Source organism: Balaenoptera borealis (assembly GCF_965194805.1).
Source record: "Balaenoptera borealis genome assembly, chromosome: 14".
Lineage (NCBI taxonomy): Eukaryota > Metazoa > Chordata > Mammalia > Artiodactyla > Balaenopteridae > Balaenoptera > Balaenoptera borealis.
Genome location: NC_138875.1, coordinates 50048402 through 50071728, shown reverse-complemented (window position 1 = coordinate 50071728; position 23327 = coordinate 50048402). Strand labels below are relative to the sequence as shown.

Sequence of the window (23327 nt, the reverse complement as noted above, 5' to 3'; positions counted from 1 at the left end):
CAGGGAAAGGTGTTTCCTTAGTGAACTATTAAAGGCATTCCAAATTCATCTGAATTAAAACATCCTTTGAAGAGGTAACAACTTCTAGCTTTGTTAGAAGGAAAAGATAAAGGATATGATGTTTCCTGTTTGGGAAATAGAAACTGGCACTCTGTTTCCTATCCTGATTCTTCATAAAATGAACTTAAACCATGTTCTTAGGTGAACTTTAATACGGCACATTCAGGTTACTATTATGCAAAAGGAGAACACGATTCGCTTCTCCCACTCTGGCCTGGCTGTAGTTCAAAGCCTTACTTTTCAGTCAGTGCCCAGGAGATGCTGAAGCAATGTGTTAAGGCGAAAAAAGAGCTTCTTTCCTCACCAAGGATCATTGAGTATGTCATTGGTTAATTCTTGTTCTATGCTCCTCATTAGCATGACTCTCAAGTTTCTGGTTATCATATCCGAAATATTAAGACATAATAACTATGAAGGTGCAGATAATTGGATATTAACCAGAACATACTTGACTGGGCAGGACGTAGGGCCCTGCTTAAACTAATCCTGAAATATATTAATCACCAATTAATGAAAGGGTTTCGAATTCATTTTCTATTATAGAACACCTCCGAGTATCTAAGCTTTTTCTAACAGAGTGACTTGGAATAACAGGATAGAAATAAAGAACATGGCCATTTGATGGTGGGCCTGAATTAATTCTTTACAGCCTGTTGTCAGGTAATCATGAAAACTATAGTTAAAGCCTTGATTACAGTTACGAAGCCTGATGCAAAGAAGAGGGGATACTTTTCAATGTTCAGCGGCCTTGGTTTAAATTCCAAATTTTTTCCTTTAAATGGCAGAGCCATAGCTAAATATTTCACCAGAGAGCTGTCATAATATTATCTGAGTCTTTCAGCCTAAGCAGACTGTAGCCCTCCAACCTAACAACAGATGTACTCTTAAAATAAAAACCAGTTAATGGGAGCCAGAGAGATCCAGCAAAGGCATGCTTTGTACATAGTAAACAGGAAGTAGTAAGAAGGTGATGAATATATCGAGGGATAAAAACCCTGACTAAGTGGTGGTTGAAAAGTCACCACCACTTAGATGGAAATAAAGTAATGCTGAGAAAAGAAAATGGGAAAAAAAAGGAAAAGAAAACAGAAAGAGGAACATAGAGAAAAGGAAAGTCATATTTCTCTAAAATCCACGGGGCTGTGAGATTGTGTCTGATGTGTCACAGATATTCTCCTAGTTAGGTTGTAAAAGCCCCCACTAAGCTCCCTGGAAAAACTTCTGTACCTATTTCAGTGAGTTAGAGAAATTGCTACCAAAATGCTATTCATCTTTTAAAAAATTTCCAAGTACAGTATTCTCACAAAGAAATTCTAATACCTTTTCCAACTTAAAAGGTGTGCCCCCCAGATTCTCTGAAAAAAACTTACATTTTCATACACAAACTACTATATATAAAATAGATAACTAATAAGAACCTACTGTATAGCACAGGGAACTCTACTCAATACTCTCTAATGGCCTATATGGGAAAAGAATCAAAAAAAAGAGGGGATATATGTATATGTATAGCTAATTCACTTTGCTGTACACCTGAAACTAACACAACATTGTAAATCAACTATACTCCAATAAATTTTTTTTTTAAAATGACTTACATTTTTAAGTCAGAGAAAACAAGGTGTTCGGATGAATGCAACGGAAGCAAGGGACTGAAATGATGCCATCTCTGTTTTTCCTGCCTTCAGTCACTTAATTTGATGAAAATAGTTAAGAAAACTCCTGTTATCTCAGGGTTGTGAAAAAAATTCTGTTCTTTGTTGAATTTAATTTTAATAATTCTTAAATAAGCACTCACGGCAGATGAACTAAGATATACACAGGCAAGTCAGCCCTTTTATCAACAATTTTGCCGTAGAAATACACAAACATTTCAATGGCTCTTCATTAGCAAACAGATCAACAAGTGATATTTTAATGCCTGACTTTATTCCATCTCTGTGGGGACTGTAGTTGAGAGTGTGATGTACAGTACAGAGAAAGGAATCATCAGCCACAGCGTCCCAGGGCTCTCTCCATTGAGGACTTCGAAGCCTCTGCTTAAAGAGTGCATTTAATTGACTGATAGACAGTAGCTTCTTTGTTCACAGAAGACAGCGAAGTAATGGCAGCTTGAAAATCGTACCATCTACAGGGTCTCCTGAGACTAGTAACAGGGGGATATGTGTCAGGAATAAATAAATAATCTAATTATTAAGCCACTTCCTGTCAAGTTAACTCCAATTTGTTGGCTTTTGAAGGCAACAAAACGAGGCATTTTTCCTCATTATGCTTCTCTTTTTATACCAGTGGTAATCACAGGCGGATTAAAGGGTGCCTGATTGGTTTTTTTGTCAAGGAACTGAGAAGCAGCCAACAGTACAGAAAAACAGAGTTGGGGTTAGAAGAAATTTCATGCTTGTCTCCTTTCCAGCTCCCTAACAGCCCACACGGCCGCCCCATACAGAGCTGCCAGCTGTACAGCAAATGCGTACCCCTCCAACTGAGGCCTACCGGGCCACAGGCGCCATCCTGAGAGCTGTGAGATACCTTGCAATCTTGGCAGGTAGCTACTGCTGTCATAGGCATAATTCTAAAGGTGACCTAGGAAGCCCTATCAGCTCACCAAATGCAACAATACGAGCAGCTGAAGTTCAACGCCTACTCTCCATATTGGCTCCCTTTCCTTTGTTTACTGCTATGATTGGCCCCCCAAGTAGGAAATAACCTATGGAAAGAGGTCATCAGAGACCTTTTCTTTTTATGTGTCTGAGCCGATCCTGTGGAAATAGGTCACGATGCCTATGCGTATGTGGGCCTGTGTGTGTGCGGGGATCGATCTTTTTATCTTTTGCTGATGACTCTCCCCGCCCTCCGTTCAGAAATGCTTTGCAAACTTCATGCAGAAACAGACACCCACACTTGATAAACAACATATCAAACGGTGAGTGGAAACGGATATGCCCGTGGCATATTCTACTGCAAGTCAAAGGAGAGGACAAAACCGGAGCCAGAAGCCCTACCAACGTCTCTCAGACAGTCACATGGAACCTTCTATCTGGCACAGACTCTGCCCAGCGTCTCTGTATGGAGCTTAGGAAGGAAGGCTGGCATCCCGTAATTCTTCTTGGGAACGACGTTCTTCTGAGGTCTCTTTTAGGACGATGTGTTCTAAAAAGTAACAAGAAACTGTATCTTCCACCTGTCGGTGGGCTCAGTGAAAACCCCCAGGCTCACAGAAAATTAACATCAGGAGAAATGTCTAAGAGGCTTTCTTAGGAGCTTGTAAATTAGAAACTCCACTAGCTGCCAGTATTTTTACTCTTGTAAATCAAAGCTGCTAGGTGCAGGCTAAAACACAAAACAAGGATAAACATCCTGATTTGTCTTTTAAAAGCTTAACACTGAAATAATAGAGAGGCTCAAAGATTTCCTTGAAAAGTTGCTTCCGAAATAAGAATCCAAATAATCAAGATGAGTTCTTGAAAACTGTATCTTATTCCAAACAGATTTTTTTTTTTCTTTGAAAAGATCTTTTTGCTTTCATATTAAATTGTCTTTGTTTTTAGAAAGGCTGATGGTAGCGGAGCTTGATAATTTCCTGTGTCACCACTTTGCACTTGGTAAACGGTGTAGCTATGTTCTATTTATGCCTGCGTATGTCCTTTCTGAATACGTCTTGAATTTTTGTTAAATTGTGCAGATAATTAAACCCTCTTCATATTTACAGTCTGCTTCACTGGTACCATGAATTCTGTTTTCAGTTACTGTCTGCAGATTCCCTCTCTGAACAATTTCATACGAAGCAATAACACTTCATTTTACATACGTTTTATCTGATGTCCCCATACAGAGCTGCCAGCTGTACAGCAAATGTGCGGTTCTCAAACTGAGGCCTACCAGGCCACAGGCGCCATCCTGAGAGCTGTGAGGCACCTTGCTGTCACTGGCAAGCTTCCGTGCTGTCACTGTGACCATCACTCCACACTTCATACAACTTAAAATCATCTGATTATTGGAATTTGTGGCCCACACTCCATTTTATCCTTTATTTAATCTATCCCCACATCACACATTGGTTTAAATGTTTTGGCTGCTTTACAAATCACGCAGCCATCTGCACAGTAGGTGTGACACCATTTTTTAGACAAAAGTTACGTGGCAAACAAAGATAAAGTCATTTGAGATGCTTTGGTGTTTGTTATTCTGCCTGGTTCACTTGGACCAACTCTAAGAAATAAATAGAATTATCTGTGTAAATCGATGAACATCTATAAAAAACAACACCCAGCAGAACACAGAGCGTGCTCCATTACCTACGTTAATATCATGACAGCTGAGGAGAGGTGACCTGGCCCACTTCTCATCTCTCCTGTACAGATGGCTATTAAAGAGAAAGTATCCCTTTTGTATGGTCCATGTAGAAACCCTTTATGGGCTTTTCAAATAAGCCAGCATTGCCCACATGAGGGTAGCTTTCTGTTACCATTAAACTGCCCAGATTTCATCTTTTTTAATTCAGCTCTGGATGAAACAAGCCAGTATTTCCACATATTTGCTTGTTTCTTACTTCCCCGAGTTTTGTAAGCAATCAACTGAAGATGACTTAAAAAAAAAAAAATTCAATAGTCTTCTCATGTAGAATTCATGTAAACTCCAGAGAACCTAAGGACTTGGAGCTTCGTAGGACAGTGCAGGTAGACACATATCTATACACCCACACATATATGCACTATTGTAGATTCATTCTATTCATTTTTTTAAAAAGCAGCCAATGAAAGCTGAGAGTGTAAAGGGCAACATGGCTCTTTATCTTCCTATGCAGAGATCCATATCTTTGGATATTTCCCCTTCAGACACATAAAATCCAAAACCATTATAGGCCTCAAGATATTGGTTTTAGTCTATTCTAAAGCAAGAGCACTCAAGCTGAAATGTTTCAGAGGTGATGCTGAATGTCACAGAACTATAATGAAGATTAGTACGTAGCGCACCATCCACTAAAGAAATGGAAAGAAAAGAATGCCATTTGTGACCCTGGGCACCAAACAAATTGCAGAACATGCGGATGTCACTTGCCACAAGCACAGACTAAAATTCCACCACACTGTACAAAACTGGCCTATGCATTCCTTTTGTCTTGATATCAGCCCTTCATAGCACGTGTAACGTAATACATAGGGTAGATATCTTCCCACGTGCACTGTGGAAAGCTTGAATCATTTCACGATCTTTTAAAAATTGTAACTATCCATAAAACACTGAGTATTAGAGATCTGAATAAAAATAGTGAATATCTATGCATCTGTGTTTTTGTATTAGTTGTCATTCACAGTCCCAAATTCTAGCTTTGCTTTTCTAAAAGATAAATACGTTTGCTTCATCCAAATACTCGAAGCATCGCCCTTGATCTGGGACATGTTTGTTAATGATTATTTGTGGATTTTCCTATTTTTCCGCAGAAGAGTGTACTCTGCCACCTTAGATACAATTTTGCTATTACATCACTCGTCTTTCTGATCAGATGAAAAACAGGAAACAAAAATTTATTAAGTAATCATCTCTAAGTCAATTTTTAACAACAATTCTTAGGTAAATGGTTTATATTCATTCCCTTCATATTCTCCATATGAGAACTATGAAAGCAAGGGCTGGAAATAGCCATAGCTATATAATGACCACTTGTCCTCCAAAGGCCATGACTGTAGCCATCAATTCCAAGGATAATGGTATTTCTCCCCTTTGATCATTTCTTTGTCAAGCTGACTGGCCTTCGATGGTGAGCTTACTGCCGGTTGTCTACCACCAGCCGCTCGCAATTTGCTCCCTCCGTTTCATGAGACAGTTGTCTGTGGCTGTTTGGAACACATTGGTCTCTTTGGGGATTTATGCGCTAGTTGCAATGCCAACCTCCGTAGTGATCGAAATTTCTTTCCAACTAAAATAGATAATTAGAGGCTGGTAACTATTGGTCAAGAATTATCAGAGTGAAAAAATTAAGCTTCTCATAAATAGTTCTTGGCAATGTCATCTCTTTGTATTGTCGCATGCCTAACAACCCTTTATTCAGAGCACTTACAAATTTGCTCTACTGCTGTTGAGCCTCATAATTTTATATGAGGCAATCCCTTTCCTGGGTTAAACACATTTACATTCTCTTGTCTCATCACGATCTGTGCTAATCCATACCAAATAATAATAATAACAACAACGATAATAATAATAACAGAAATCTCAAAGAGGAAAAAAAACAATAAATATTTACTGTGCTGATAAGAAGAGACAAGTGAATAATGAATTAAAGGACACAGTGCACAATGGCTTCTTTCTGTATTTTCAGGTCAAAAGCCAATGTAAACTATGTGAAAGGAACAAAGGAAGACAAGAAAAAATTTCTCATCTGTGCAGACTTTAAAAGAGGGAAATCTTTTCCCCAGGAAAGCTGTTAAAATGTTTCGTAGCTCTTTGTGTGTGTGTGTGTGTGTGTGTGTGTGTGTGTGTGTGTGTGTGTGTAAAGAAGAAGAGAAGAGAAACCTCTAAATAGCCACTGGTCTGATTTCTTACTGAAACTGTGTCAAAATGCAATTGAGACTGAGGTTTTCTTTTTTCCTTAATAGACATAAGTCAAATCCCGAATGCATTTTTATTGAGTAATTATTCCTGCAACTCAAACCATGTGTTCACACCTAGCTGCAAAATGGCACTTATGCAGAACATCTCCAGTGTATACCTGGTAGAAACACTGATGGTTTTCCTTTCACAAATGTCCCTGGCCAAAAGCCTGAGACTAGCATATCCAGAAAGAAGCGTGGAGGTTCCCTGACATTGAAATTGCATTAAAACATGTGGGCTACGTAGAAGCAAATGCAAATGACTTGGTCAAAGAAGGAATTTAAAGTTACACCTCACTGAGTCATCTGCAGACCTTGTTTTCCATCAGGTGACATAATCTTTCCCCAGACTGACTGAAATGGAAAACAAAATCTGTGAAAACACTATAGACCCTCTTAACAAAAAGAGTAAGAGGCTTTTCAGATAGCCTCTAATCTCTCTTCCCTGCTAAATGTCTGGTTGAGATTATTTTTTGATTAGACAAAAAACATACACAGATACACAACCTAAAAATACCTACCCTCAACGGAGGTATTTTAGCCAACAAAATCATGCTGGCTGCCTCATTTGAAAAACTAAGCATCACACTGGGATTTTAAAAAGGGATATCTTAGCTTTGGTGACATCCTCCCCTTACACATTCTCTCTCTCTAGATGTTAACAATGCGAGGAAGTGTAGGGACTTGGATGCACGGTCAACAGATGTAACAATTAAATGGATACGATTCATTTGTTTGGGCCTCAAGTGCAAGAGAATTACATATTTTATTATTAAAAAATAGCATGAATATTAACTAACTAGGCCCTCTGTGAAAAGGAATAGAATTTGCTTCTCTGATGGAAGGTGAATTGTTAAACGCTCAGATCCCAAGAGGAGACGAGTGTCATATTAATCCACCATAAGGTAGAGGGGGGAAAGCTTTGGGAAAGCACTAATGATGCAAGGAATATTGAGAGAAATACTAAGGGAAAGGTATAAAGCAATTTAAAAAAAGGGCCAGGACGAACCAATGAACGTTTTGGACAAATGATACCAAAATCAAGAATTCCTCTCACGCTCAACATTCCATTCAGATTCTACATGTGCAAAAGAACATTAATACTGTGTTGAAAATATATTCCATTTGTTCATCTGGGCCCTGGGATACATAATGAATCCAGAACCAGAAACATGTTTACACAGACTAAAACTAATCAGAAGCACAACGATTCACTAACTTTTCCACAGGCTGCAAACTTCCAAGAAATATTCTCACTAAAGCCCATGTAAAACTGTAGCATAATGCAGAACCATGAATGACTCTCACCAGTAAACTCTACTCAAGAAATAAAGAGATGGAAAATATTAACACTCATTATTTGGAAAGAAGAATTCATTTTTTCTAACCCATGACGCCCCCCACACCAAGTCCATTTTGAAAGTTTATATAGAGTATTTTTTTGGAATCCAAAATAGAAAGGAAAATAGAAGAAACATTTCAATCTCTCTTACACATTGTCATTACCTTCTAAACACTCAGTAAAACTGTCAGTGTTATTCTGACACATTTAAGAATAGGCCATTTAATGTATAAGAAAATCACTAATAATATTAGTACTTAAATCTCGAAAATATAGAGATAAAGTGACCAATATTTTAGACCAATATTTTAGCTCTTAGGTATATGTTCCATTTTGCATAATTAAGCAGTTAGTCTTTTATAAACCATAATCCTCCTAAAGACCATCATTTGAAAACTATAAAGCAAATCCTATTGAAAACCTATTAATAAAGTTTCCAACATTTTTTTGACTTCATTTTCATTAATATCTACAAGAGCATTACAAGTTTTGTTATAGCTGGTTTTAAGGATCAGTAACTATAGTTGGAGCAACCCTTCCACTGTACGTTCTCAGAATGCAGTTGATTAGTGTATGATAAAACTTGTTTACCCCTGAAAATGAGTTCAGAGTCTAAAATGTTGAATTTTCTTTCCTTTCTTAGAGTTTGATAGTAGGAGACCATGAGGTTGATCAGACTTTTAAAATATTATATCACAATTATTTACAGTATTATAAAACACCATGAAAGGAGTATGAAATAAAAAACTCTCATAGTGTAAAAACACAAATGAATGACAAAAATAGTATAAAGTAGTAGCAATTGCCATTTTACTAGTAGAAAAAGATCTGCTTGATAAAGTTTAATTGGCTGGTAAAATTCTTAGTGTTATTACTAAGTGCTTATCAAATTAAAAACATAGGAGGTAACCCCAGAGGAATTAAGGGATAATGGGACAATATGAGTAAGTGAAAAAATTATCCTTTTAGTTCTAGCCCATGTGATAAATGCAAAATCCCTGAAAACAGTGGCTTAGAGCGACTTCAGAGATCTTTACCCAAACCGCTTTTACAAAGATCTGTGTAAAATTTGGTGGGGAATAAAAAATGATGACTGAATTCTTAATGTGATCTTTATGATAATGATTATTTCCAGGCTGTTGAAACCATACATATAAAATTATTTTACGGCAATTTAAATTATTTATGTTTCCCTATCACAAAAACTCACCATTCTACATTTTGATACAGATGCTTAAGCAACACACAGCACTGCCATTACCATAATAACTTCTGAAATTAAAACCTGTCTAAAACTCTATGGAAAGCTAACATCCAGTTCATTAACCATTCCTGTTAGTTTTCAATAATGCAAAAATGATTAGAAGTTTAATTTGTTAATCACCTGTGTTTTGACTGGCAGTAGATATATAATCCTCTCCAGAAGTCTAAACTAGCCCTTGCAGAAAATAAAATGTGCTAATGTCTTATCAGGCCTAATAATAGTAATAAAAAAATCAATCATGCTTAGGTAAATCATTGATGGTTGAACAATTAATTCATCTTTAACTCTGCTTAATTATATAGGCATTGATGTACACAAGGAGGAGAAAAATCTATGGGTAACAATGTTTAGAGTGTCACTCACCAATCATGTGATTTGCAACATGCACCTGAATATCCCATTCATTGTAGAAAACCATCTGACACTTGATGCACTGATAGGTCTTCTTCTGAGAAAACAAGTATAAACAGAATTACTTAGACACATGCATTTTTTAAATTTTAATTTAAATTTTTAAAAAACCCAACCCTACCTACTCACAGCATTTTCTTGAGACCTTGGTCTCATATATGTTGTTAACCAAGCTTCTGTGAGGCCACTTGGGCAAAATTCTATGTCCTTACTATGACCTTATGGCTTGATCCTAACACTCTGCTTTTAGTTGCAAACAGTTGGAAGAAACGAGGGCGCATAATTATGGCATAATATATGTTTAAATATATCTAAACTCAAAAACAGAAGTTGGTACTAAAAAAATATCTGTAACACACGGCTGAGTTTCAGAAACCGATGTCTTTGAAGATCAGGCACACTTTCATTCTGACCAACATAACTGTGGTGTTGTTTCTAGATATTTGTAAGTAAAATAGCCAATAAGTTAAGATTCACAAAATGTAGCTAAGCGATTTAGAGATGATAATTTTTAGGTGAAGTATGAAATTTAGATGATGTTTCAGAAATTGCTAAGTACTAGCATTTAAATACATATCTTCTATAAAGAAATCATGTCATATTGAACATTCTAACACCATTTTATCATTTTACACAAAAGTCTTGTGGATAGAACAGGATTTATTATAATTCTTGTATCATAAGTAAAGAAACTGAGGTCCAGAGAAGTAGAAAAATGTGCCTGATGTCACAGGGCCACACAGCTGGGAAGAGAAATAAGCTCTCTTGATTCTAAATGCGAGGCTCTCTGATAAAGGCAGCTTTTATGATTTCACATCTTTATTATTGTGTCCCCTATACAGCTCAGTACATATTAGATGAACTCAATAAGTAAAGTACTGCTTAAGTTTTCCAGAACACAGTTACATAAATGCCTTTATGATGAAACTTGATATTTACAATTAAAAACCACCTTGGAAAACAAAATAAAGCCTTATGAAATAATCCATTTGAAACGCTCCCAAAAGTGAGAAAATGACATTTGTAAAATCACATCAATGACAGTTTGTTAAGGCATTCTTATAGAATTATCACTTCATCAGCAGTCATATGAAATTGTTTTACAAACAGTAGCAATAGAAAATATCAGTCTGTCAACTGCAATTAATTTTAAAGAACTCAACAAAATCAAAGTTAAGCACAAAAGTGTAAATGCTGTTAATGTAAAGTTTTCTTAATTATTGTCACTTAACATAGTATTTGCTTCCGTAACAGAGGATGGTATTCCTTGAAAAACACAGCAGTGCAGATGTTATTTCCAGTGGAAGGTTTCTATATAATCTAACAGGCTTTGTACATTAGGCATGTTGTGAATTGAGTGTGCTAGGTCTAAATCTAACACGGACTTGAAAAACCCTGACAATCACCAAGGAAGATTTACTGCACTGAGCTGTTTACAAGATGCTTTTGATGGTAACATATAGAGCAACATGTGTTGCGTAAATAACATCTATCCCTTTTTTAACAATATTTCCCTTTAGAACTAGTTAGAAAATATTTCTTACTCCCAGATGACCTACATTATATATTGTTTATTAGCATGCTTCCAGCATTATTCCTGATATGTGACCTTGCTGAAAAACAAAGAAACATAAACTTAATGGCTAGTCTTTTCTCTTGTTAGCAGAGTAAAACATACAATATGTCGAAAACTGTCTCCAAAAATGATGACTGATGAATATGTTGGCAGAATATACTAGGGCTTTTTTTTTTTCCTGGTCTAATAATAAAGAATAAAATCACTTGACAAGCCAAAATAATAAAATACCAGCACTTACTATTGCCTTCAAAATGAACTGACACATTTGAAGATCTATGTTTATAAGTTTTCTTTTATCATTGAAAGAAAATGCTTTTGTCACTACTGATAATTCAAATACTAATGCTACTCTTAAGACAACGTCCAAAATGTTACTTTCTATTCTTATTAACAAAGTCATATTCTGATCTACAAGCTCCTAAATTTGGGGCTAGATGGAGTAAGAATTTAATGTGATCAAAAACAATATACCATGGTCTTAAAATGCTGCAGCTTAAACTTCATCTCACTGTACATCTCACATTTCCCAAATACAAAGCAGTGATACACCAGTTGGGATGTGCTGTAGTTTTCTTTTTAAAGCCATGGTATAAAATTCATTTTTACCCTCAATTTAAAAAAAAAATTTTTTTAAATGACCTTTAAAACATTCCTTATTGTAATTATAGACTCTTCACAAAATATTTGAAAGACCCCTGCCTGCCCGCTTCTCTCCCATACACCATCTTTAAGTAAAGTGGTTATAACCTCTGAAAGTGTTGGCCTTGCGGGGCTCATTCCCTTGGAGGTAAGGCCATTCCAGCTCTGTACAGCTGAGGTTATGAAGGAATTCTTCCTCATTCTAGGCCCAAATCGACTTTTCACCCATTGGTCCTAATGCTAGGCTCTGCAGCTATAAAGAACAGGCTGAACTTCTTGCCTAAAATGACAGTGACATGAACCCCTTTTCAGACTGAAAATAGAGTTATGGTGTAAGAAATGCTTTGAGCAACTTTCACTATCCCTGTTACTTTCTTCCAAGTCAATCTTTTAACCAACAGAACCCCAAATTAAGCATAATACTCCAGGGGTGCCCTGACCTGTGCAGAGTACAGGACTGTCACCTCCCTTAGAACAGCTGCTTCCATCTATACAGAAGACAACAACAAAAAAAAAAGTCAACTGAGATCATTTCTTTTAAAAGCAGATAAAAGTAGAAACAGAACTTCCATTGTTTGGGCCCCAGATTGGCCTTTATCAACGCTTAAGTTGTCAATTTACTTGAAATGTTAATTTAGTACAATTTTTAAAAGAGACTTTTTTTCATTAGCCTTTTTTAATGTGCTACTTGGGAGTGGGGTTGTCATTTCCTGATTGTTCTCTTTTGTTTTCTGATACTGATAGATGTAATTATCAAGGATACAACTTTTTCCCAGCACCTCATTATTTTTGATTGATTTTGAGAACAATTTAAATGTGCCTTTTTGACACTCTTGTTTTCAGTGATACTCTGGTTAAGGTACTCAGAGACTTTCAGAAAAGATCATCTCATAAATTAAAAAAAAAATGATTAGGATCTCTAATAATGTATACTTTAAAAAACCACATTATTCTGATTAACCTCCCTCCCCATTCAATCTATATTCCATTAGGACTTAGGCTTCACATTTAGCCTCATCGAATTAAAAAAATATATATACTTTGTAGTTGTAATTACTTTGATTTTTTTTTAAAAACAAAACACTGAGTGTAAAAAAAGAAAATCAATGAGTCCATAGTAATCCTCAAAAACAGAAAAGGAAAAAAATTTCAGTTGCCACCATCAAAGTGACTATTACATGAACCTGTTGTCCTGAAAATTGGTAATTAAAGGCACAGAAGCATCATGATTTTTCAGAAGGTAGTGTAGTTCATGCCTTTTTGATGAGGGAAAGCTCTTTTTTACCGAAGGCTGACAGTAAGGGATGACAAAATTAGAAATTCACCATTTTGCAATGCCAATAAAATGGTCCAGGATAATCATTAATGGATGCTAAAACTATTAGGAGAAACGTTAGTCTCAGAGACACAATTTTCATCCTTTGATAACAGCAAAGAGAAAGATGTACCTTTCCAGAGACTTATCTGGTGGCAATCACTGTAACCAGACTATTTAGCTTACCATTACTAATAAGGGACATTATGTGTCTCTCAGTGTGATGCAGTATGAAGTATAATACATCATAATAAAGTATTCTTATCTAAAATGTATACCTGAGTCTAATTAAGCCTTTAGATGAAGCATTCTAATTTTGGGGAAATGCAGGGATAGAGGAACAAGTGTTTCTTTGAGGAAAAAACATTACACAAATCCAGAATAAGCTTCAAAACAAATCAAGAATATTCTTGGCCTGTTATCTTCAAAAAGTTAACGTTTAAGGGGGAAAATAACTGGAGAGATTGTTCTCAAATGAAAGACAGAAAAAAGACAACTATTTAATGTAGTGTGAGGTAAATACAATGTGTGGTTTCTGAACTGGGGAGAAAACAGCTATAATAAGGTTTTTGAGGAAATTGGGGAAATCTGAACATCAGCTGATTATTAGACAATATTGAGGGATTACTACTGTTAACTTTCTCAGATGTGATAATGGTATTATGATTATGTGAGTAAATGTCCTTTCTGTTAGGAGATGCATACCGAATATTTAGATGTGAAATGGCATGATGTTTGCAATTTACTTTCAAAAGATCCAGAAAAGAAGAACATATATAGTCATACACAGATAAAGCAAATACGGCTAAATGTTAACAATTATTAAATCTAGGTGCATGCTTGAACATTTTCGTAGTAACAAACAAGTGGGAATAAATGAATAGGGTAATTCATAATATGTAGTTTTGTCAACATTAAATCCCATCCCCCTGTTCATTTTACATTCCCACACTTGGTGTACACCAAAAATAATTTGTGCTTAGTTGTTATAAATACCTTTGCAAACATTTTTGTATTGTTTGGAGGGATTCTTCTGATGTTTGTTTTTTACGAATCTAATGTATAAACCCTAAGAGGGCAGGAATCATTGCTGACATCCATTTCTGTAGTAAAGTAATAACAATTCCTTACAATTGCATCATGCTTTACAGTCTATAAAAACTCATATGGGTGAAACTCACTTGCAACAAAACTGTGAGAATAGATAAAAGAGGATTATCCTCATTTACAGATTAATTAAATGACTTGTCCCAAGTCATGAAGGTTGTGAATACTATAAGTAAGGCCAATATTCTACCCTGTCTCCCACCCACTGGGTTTTTTTTTTTTTTTTTTTTGGCTGCATTGGGTCTTCGTTGCTCTGCGCGGGCTTTCTCTAGTTGCGGCAAGCGGGGGCCACTCCTCATTGCGGTGCGCGGGCTGCTCATTGCGGTGGCTTCTCTTGTTGCGGAGCACGGGCTCTAGGCGCGCGGGCTTCAGTAGTTGTGGCGCACGGGCTCAGTAGTTGCTGCGCATGGCCTCTAGAGCGCAGGCTCAGTAGTCGTGGCGCACGGGCTTAGCTGCTCCGCGGCATGTGGGATCTTCCCGGACCAGGGCTCGAACCCGCTTCCCCTGCACTGGCAGGCAGACTCTCAACCACTGCACCACCAGAGAAGTCCCACCCACTGGGTTTTAACACAGTTTAAACTATGATCGTTCGCAGGCAAATTTACAATTGCATTTTAGGTGCATTTTGAAAGAAGGCTCTCCTTAGAATTGTTTACTGCTTTGGTCCTTGACAATGCCAGGGATGGTATGAGACTAGCTGATGACACTGAAGGAACAGTTTCTAGCCACTTTCACCGTAGGCTCCCAGTCCCAGACCCTTGACCAAGATCCACCGGGCAGAACTGGTTCCCCAAAGTCCCCCAGTTGCTTCAAGATTTTCTTTTGCTCTCAGTGTCTTGAAGTTTTATTGTCATATTTTCAACTGTATATTTATGTTTATTTGTCCTGCTCAATACTTACGGAACAATTTCAATCTGAGGGTTCAGGTATGTCTCCAATCCTGAAATCTTTCAGTGACCTTTTCTTCAGTTTTTAGGTCTCTCTCACACACTTTCCATTCACTGCCACTGGAGCTCCTGTTAGACACAGACTGGAGCCTCCCAATCTATCCTCCGTGTATCTTAACCATTTTTTCATTCATGTTTTAAAAATCGGCTTGTCCTCTGTGTTCTGGTCTAGGTGATTTTCTCTGTACTTTTACAAACCATTGGTTCTCTCTTCACTGATGTTCAGTCTAGAGTTTATCCTATCTACTAAAGCTTTTATTTCAATGACTATTCGTCATTTCTAACGTTTCTAATTTTAAATACAAGTGCTCTTTAAAAAAAAATTTCTACTTGGATTTGCTCCAAAATTTGTCACTCTTTTTAGTGAAAATCATACTTTCATTTATCTTTCTAAGCTTCTAAACATACTTATTTCAAAGTCTTTGTCAGACTGCTCCATATAATTAATTTCTTCGAGAGTAGAATCTTGGTCTCATAGCGGTTGGGTTTTATTTGTCTGCTTTACTACATGAATCTAATGAGTCGTTCACATATTTTGGAATCTTGGTTTGAAGCCCATTTTTAGCGAAAGGTTTTTATTCTATGTACTCATTCCTCCCTTTCCAGTACTTTTGCCATTGCTTCTACTAGGCCATCCAGGCTACCAGACCAGGCTAGGTCACACAGGGGCACTTCCTGTGTATCTGCTGTGCTACAGGGATGTCAGAGACACTGTGAGCTGAATCACAGGGCCAGCATATGGCTAATTCAGTTTTAAGTCACAGACTGTATCTCTCTTCCCACCCCTTTAACTGTACAGCTCACAGGCCCTAGATCCGTGTATTGCTCAGCAACAGAACCTTTATTCTAGTTTCCTGTCATGAGCAATGAAGTTTCTCCCCAGGCCCTGCTTTAAGCAGCGGGTCTGGCTTTGTCCCATAGGTAATGAGAACTCTAGTTTCCACTTCTTATTTCTGGAATAGAGTCCAGGAGACCCCTGGCTTCAACCCTGATAACCACTTGGTTTTTAAATTTGGTTCTCAGATCTCAAAGATGGACAACTGTTTTGAGGCTGACTAAATCCATCTGGTTTTCTAACTTTCTGTTTTGTCTATCATTGGTATATGTTTGGAGCATCAAAGCATGAAGTTACAGAGCCAGTTTTCAAGGACATCCCACAGCCCTCAGGCCTCTCTATATCACCAATCCAAAACTTTGGCAGTGGCTATCAAGGAAGAATTAGTCTCAGACTCAATCGGGACCCCCTGAAATTAAGATGTGCACAATGATGCTATAGAATACCCATTCCAAATATAATCACCAGTCTTAGTAGGAAAGCAACTTTAGGATTCTCTTTCTGCAATTAGTTACTATGCAGTGGCTTCATCATTTAGCTGTGTGACAAATCATTTAATGACCCTGAGTCTTAGTTTCCCTCCCTGTGAATTAAAAATAATAAAACTTACATTTATAGTTGATGTGAGAAGCAAGTAAGGACTATATAAAAGTGCTTAGCTTAGTACCATGTCTACCATGTAGCATGTCTGCATTAAGTAGTAACTACCTTTATTACTCTTTACTTGACAGGTTATTAGGGGGATGGAATGAAATACCCGATGAGCTGTATGGCACAACAAAGTTGCTTGTCAAAGATTATTTCTCACTGTTGTATGTGGACTTTAAAACCATATTAAAATTTCCCTAAACTAGAATCCAGTAATTTAGATTGTATGGAAATTAGCAAGGGCCAAAACAAATGTTTATTAAATAAAGCTTTAAAAATTAATTGCATAAAGAATGTCACAAGTTGGTGACAGGGTGGTGGGGTGGGAAGGAAGAGGAGGGTAGAACATGTGAAAAAAGGTTCAACCTCACTTGGAAAAAAAGCTGTTTTCAAGGACTATAGCAATATCCATTACCATTTCAAGAACAAATATATTAATTACACATGAGACATATATTTAAGATCAGTGGCACCTTTACTTGGCAGTATTTTGTTGGCAAGCAAATGGATATTATATGTGAATGAAAATAATGAACCTACAGCTTTCCACAAATACTCAATACTTCAGACATTTTAGTAATTTGGTTTGGTCATTTTCCAATTCTGAATTTGTGTGAAAATAAGTCACTGAACAGAGAGGGGAAAAAAAATGGGTGAAATTAAATGAAAGCTACTAATGATGAAAAGCTCACCCAAATAATTCATTAAAAAAACACCAGTATCAACTTTCTATTGTGTGTTTTCATGGCGGTTAAAAGGAAGACATTATTGTCTTACAGATGTAGTTAATGTCTAGACATTAAGCACTATATAACACTTTACAGAATGCCTGGCATGTACTAAAAGTTCAATAACCAAGAGGTATTACAAGGAGGAGGGAACACACACAAAGATTAAACTGTTATAAGTATTCAATATTTTGCCCACCTAACATGGCAAAGCATTAAATGGCAAACCAAGTACCAGTCAATGTTGGCAAAGAGAAGACAGTGAAAACATACCAGATAGGCATGGGTTAATATGGTCTACAAGAATCAGGAAAAGCTCCCTGGGAGAGAAAAGACTTGATCTGAGGTCTAAAATGGAAATAATTTCCTTGAGTTCAAAACCCAGATACAAAATGTCTAGTACATGCCAGGCAAGTTGCTCACAGTCTGGTGGGGGTATTTGGTGGAATGAGGAAGGTAATTCAGAACAGAAGAAGGGCTAAAGAAGATTGCTCTGGACAGGAAAAAGAGAGAGACAACAATCTAGTCAGAAAGAATCTGGAAAAGGATTTTTGCTTTAAATGATTCATTAAAATGCATTTTTTTCTTTTAATTATAGACAAATTTTGCACAGGTGCATGTGGTATAAGAAAGGAAAAAATATTTATCTTTACAAATAAAATCCAAAACTCCATGAAGATATAAATCTAAGCTACTAGTAACTTTGAAATCAAGGGGTAAAAAAAGTTGAACCATTTTTCAGCTTCTCTTGGGTTCTCTTTGAATATTAGATAAAATGGCATTAGTTTATTTCAAAGGTATCATCAATAGTCAAAAAACAGGGAATAATTGAATCTGCAAAAAAAAAAAAAAATTCAACTGGTATTCATTAAAAAACAAAACCCATGTCAAAGATGGAGTAATTTCCATGAGTTATACCAGACAAATTTCATGGAAGGAATTTATTACCTTGAAGTTCAGGGAGAATTATTTTATTTTTTTAAGTTTAAAATGAATTGTCGGACTTCCCTGGTGGCGCAGTGGTTAAGAATCCGCCTGCCAATGCAGGGGCCACGGGTTCGAGCCCTGGTCCGAGAAGATCCCACATGCCGCGGAGCAACTAAGCCCGTGCATCACAACTACTGAGCCTGCGCTCTACAGCCCGCGAGCCACCACTACTGAGCCCACGTGCTGCCAACTACTGAAGCCCACACGCCTGGAGTCCGTGCTCCACAGCAAGAGAAGCCACCGCAATGAGAAGCCGGCACACTGCAATGAAGAGTAGCCCCCGCTTGCCGCAATTAGAGAAAGCCTGCACGCAGCAACGAAGACCCAAGGCAGCCAAAAATAAATAAATAAATAAATTTATTTTTTTTTAAATAAAATGAATTGTCTCCTAACACATTTATTTATTTCCCTCAAAATTTGCCTTTTTATGTTCTTGAACTTGATGTCTAACATTAAAAACTGAATTTAAGGGGCTTCCCTGGTGGCGCAGTGGTTGAGAATCTGCCTGCCAATGCAGGGGACACGGGTTCGAGCCCTGGTCTGGGAAGATCCCACATGCCGCGGAGCAACTAGGCCCGTGAGCCACACTACTGAGCCTGTGCTCCGCGACAAGAGAGGCCACAATAGTGAGAGGCCCGCGCACCACGAAGAAGAGTGGCCCCCGCTTGCCGCAACTAGAGAAAGCCCTCGCACAGAAACAAAGACCCAACACAGCCAAAAATTAATTAATTAATTAATTAATTTTAAAAAAAACAAACAAACTGAATTTAAGCCCAAATTTCCCTTGGAGAGAGATGCTTTATTAGGCTCACTTATTCATCTCCAGTTCTCAGATTTCTCCTGATTCAGCTACTGGAGATGAAAGCTTTGTGAGAAAGAAAAAAAATATTTTAGGATTCATTAAGACATATTTTCTTAAGTATATAACTTCTGCCCTCAAAGCAAGTTGAGAATGTAGACAGGTTTGTGAACTCTTTACAAGTACTAGTACCATTTACTAGAGACTCGTCATACATATCAAAAGGCTGACATAGAGAGGTTTTATTTAATATTAAATCATAAAAGTTTCCTCTTGATTCTCTTATAATTCATTACATGTTGTATCAGAATTATTTCAATAAAACTGATTTATCTCTAAAGGGCTGTAAGGGTAGGGAGAGGGCTCTGTCTTACCCATTTGTATCTATGCAATACATAACGTAAATATTTACACTCAATCAATTAATGTGTGAATGATTCATACCTGTTCATTGTAAAATAAAAAAATCTTTGCTTCCTTCCACTTCTCTTTAGATGAAAGCTCCTGTGGAGTCACAGTGATTCCCTTTTGTTTATATTCCTAATCTATCCTTGTAGCTATTCTTCTGTGAAAGGAATACTGCACATTCTGGTAGTGTGTGTTTCGTCTACAGAACACCCTCCCTCTTATTTGGGTCATTTCAGTTACCCTGTATCTGCCCAAATCGCCTGGTCCTTTATCACTCTTATTCCAATGAGATATATTACCTCCTGTCCTCCTACTCCCAGCAGTTTTTTTTTTCGCTTCTCTCTTCCTCCCTATTTTCATTTCGGGTTCTGCCTTCTCTCGTCCATCCCTTCCACTTGAACCGCTTTCCTACTGAAGCGTGTCACACCACCCTTCTCTTCTCCTTCAGATTGCTTCTAAAATCCCACCTGCTCCGTAAAGCTTGTTAGCAATAACACCCACACAACAACGTGGGTGTTTACTTTTTTATTCTTGTTGCTTGTACTCTTCAACAGTAAGTTTTTAAGGATAGAGGTCTGTTGCTTTGACTTTACCTATTCTAAAACATACTGTGCAGTTACCATGTATATAAATATATAGGTGGTGGGGTTCTTTTAATCCCTTGATTTAACTGAAATTATTTGGATTTCTTCAATCCCTCCTCATTCATCATTCCAAAAATATCTTTTAAGAATAGAATAAAATGCCACCATATTCTTCATATTTTCAAAGGTACTAGCACAAGCTTATATAGAATATTGGGGAGTTTGAGAATTGAGAGGGACAAGTGAATATTTCAATTTCCTCATCACAGACAATCAAAGTGAGGTCCCCAGAGAGATGAAGTGTCCTTGTCTGTGACTCACAGAAAGTGACTCACAGAAATTTCTAGCAAGCCTAGAACTCTGGGTCACCATGAATACACCCACATTTATATGATGGGTGTGCACATTTACAAAAAGGAATTGGTAACTACTGCCACGCTGGCTCGTTATCCTGCTTGAAGCTTACTGTGTCTCCTCCTGGACGTGTGCTGCAGAATGGCTTTCATAGCCACCTCTCCATCGCTGGTTCTTTCTACTACCTGCTGCCTTCTTTGGGGGGTACTCATTTCTCAGTGCCTACTTTTAGCTTGGAATTTACTATATTATATTCAAAGCATCTATTCACATTACATTCTAAGGTCTCCTGTCACTTAAGGAACTATGTCTTATTTCCCCTCTACAGCTCCATCACCCAAGCACACTGCCTGACACGGAGCATTTATGAAGGAGTGTCTGAACCACACAGAAGAGAACTGATTTGGGCTTTTTATAAGTATACTCAAGAGTAAGTGTTTTCAGAGAAATTTACTGGAGGGAACCAGATTGCTGCCACCAAAAACACCTAAATTCTGCATAGTACAACCAGATAAGACCCAGCCTTCCTTCAGATTATCCCAGAAAATTAAACTGTGGACCTGAAAAACCTCTGCATAATTATTATTGATAATATATCTTATAAAGCTAGACATTTTTCAAATTAAAAATATCCCAAAATATAAAAGACAATATGGGGCCCTTTCCCAACAGGGCCTTGAGAGCATTACTCTACAGTATAGAATACGAGGGGAAACATTAAGAAAAAGATGGTAATATGAAATTAGACATTTTATATAGAATCTGTGCAAGGCAAGCACTGTAATATTTTCTCGATATTCTTTAAAAGTCCAGGTGATAAGTCAGTCATTCTTTTAAAAGACATTTTGTAATTTCAATGTGACTATCCTTACAAGGCATTTGAGAATATCCCTTTTTCCAATCCTATCAACTCCTCACCATCTTAATATGTACATGATTCACTATATGTGGGTATATCTGCTTTTAGAAGGTTTAATTCTTTGCCAAGAGAAACATGAAACAATATCTATGATGTTTGTCATTGTGTACTCAGTGTCTTTGCACACTGCCTGCCACGTGTCTGAAACTCAATAACTGTTGAATGAATGAATGAACTAGATGCAAATTAATATCAGCAGTTGGGGAATGTCTGCTTTGGCATCGTTTAAATTTGTATAACAAAATGATATCAATCCAGATCCAATTAATGGTGCTAAAAGGATCTGTCTTCCACCAAAACAATTTCAATTTTCCAGTCCTAGTGGGTATAGACATTAAACTTAGAGGGCTTCCTGCCAGTTTTTCAACTATCTTATCTGGTCATGTAGTCCTCCCCTCCCACCCTTCCTTCTACCCCCCCCCCCAACTCTTTCCACTCTTCTGTTCTTCCTCTTACTTTTTCTTAAAAAATGATCTTTATTAAACATGTGGTCGCTTTCATAATTAAATTTGTATTTCTGGACATTTCTTTATCATGAGCTCTTATGAAATCAGGAAGCTCATTTTTGCTTCCTTACTGTAAGCCACACTTATAAAATACACAAGATAATCCTTAGATTTATCTTAAGAGGAGTACGTTAACATCAGACTTTGTCAAGCTCGGTTTATCAATGCCACTTTGATTTCTAATCATGGTATATCTCTGCTTCAAAATATCTCTCAATCACTTACTAGTAATTTTTAAAACATAGTACTCTGTTACAAAAATAAATCAAGAGGTTATGCATCTAAATTATAAATCCTGTCCAAGGACAAAAAAAAAAGCAAAACTTTCACCACTTTTCTTTCCCCAGAATGTAAATATATTTGATCCATGAAGAAAATGGCTAGTGAGTTTTAGGCAAACAAATAATAGTTCTTTAAAATTAACCACCTCTCAAACTATTCACTTGCTTCTTGAGCTTAGGAGAAAGTGTCTTATTTTGGTATTCACTTACTATGCCTTTCATTTACAATTTTTAACTTTCTTAGATATTATTTCCCCAAGATTTTTTTTGCTCTCCTGCTCTCCATGATATGTTTCAATCCAATAATACTATTGGACATTTTCGATTTCTTATCTATAATTCCTTTTTCCACCTATACTCTCATCTATTTACACGTTTTTCTACCTTTTATATTTATTGTTGCCTGATGCTATCTCTGAATAATATTTTATCTTTGTGGCTTTTACATTCTCTTTGTCCCTTGGATTTCATTGCTTCTATATTTGTTTTAATATTTGATTATGCTTTTCTATATAATCAACTTTGTAGACACATGATGACTGATTTCAATGCATTTTTACCAAATAATCCATAGTTCTAGTATTAGATAAAATTATTCTTGATTATAGTAATAAATTAACTGAAGCACATTTTAGATATAAATTATATGAATGTGTACATACATACATAGGGATATGTGCTGACTTATACGCAGATATTATATAAATGCTGTACCATAGGCAACATTTGTCAGGTGCTTCAGTTTACCAAGAACTTTCTTACAAACATATGATCTGCTCTTTACAATAACACTATAAAGTAGGCAAAATATGGATTATGCCCATGTTAGCAATGAAGGAACTCAAGCTTAGGAAAGACTAGTTAAGATCACACAGATGGTTCTGTCAACTGTTATTTGAACTCGGTTTTTCTCTAAGTACAGTATTTTCTTCTACTACGTTATGTGGCTTAAGCGTAAACTCTCCACACCCATAGGGGCAATCTCGGAATAACAAAACATGTTCAGACTCAGTTGAAGGCTTGC

General features: G+C 36.8%; 1 protein-coding gene across 7 annotated transcripts in view; it reads right to left on the bottom strand.

The window, feature by feature from the left end:
- The window catches only part of ZNF521 (zinc finger protein 521), a 280467-nt gene that overhangs the window by 122860 nt on the left and 134280 nt on the right, over positions 1–23327 (bottom strand). For 6 of the 7 annotated variants that reach the window (XM_082355471.1, XM_082355466.1, XM_082355467.1 and 3 more), the window contains one exon: positions 9620–9704. In XM_082355471.1, coding sequence (XP_082211597.1) covers positions 9620–9704 — 85 coding nt within the window. The remainder of the gene's footprint in view (positions 1–9619; positions 9705–23327) is intronic. The other variant, XM_082355468.1, reaches the window with a different exon arrangement.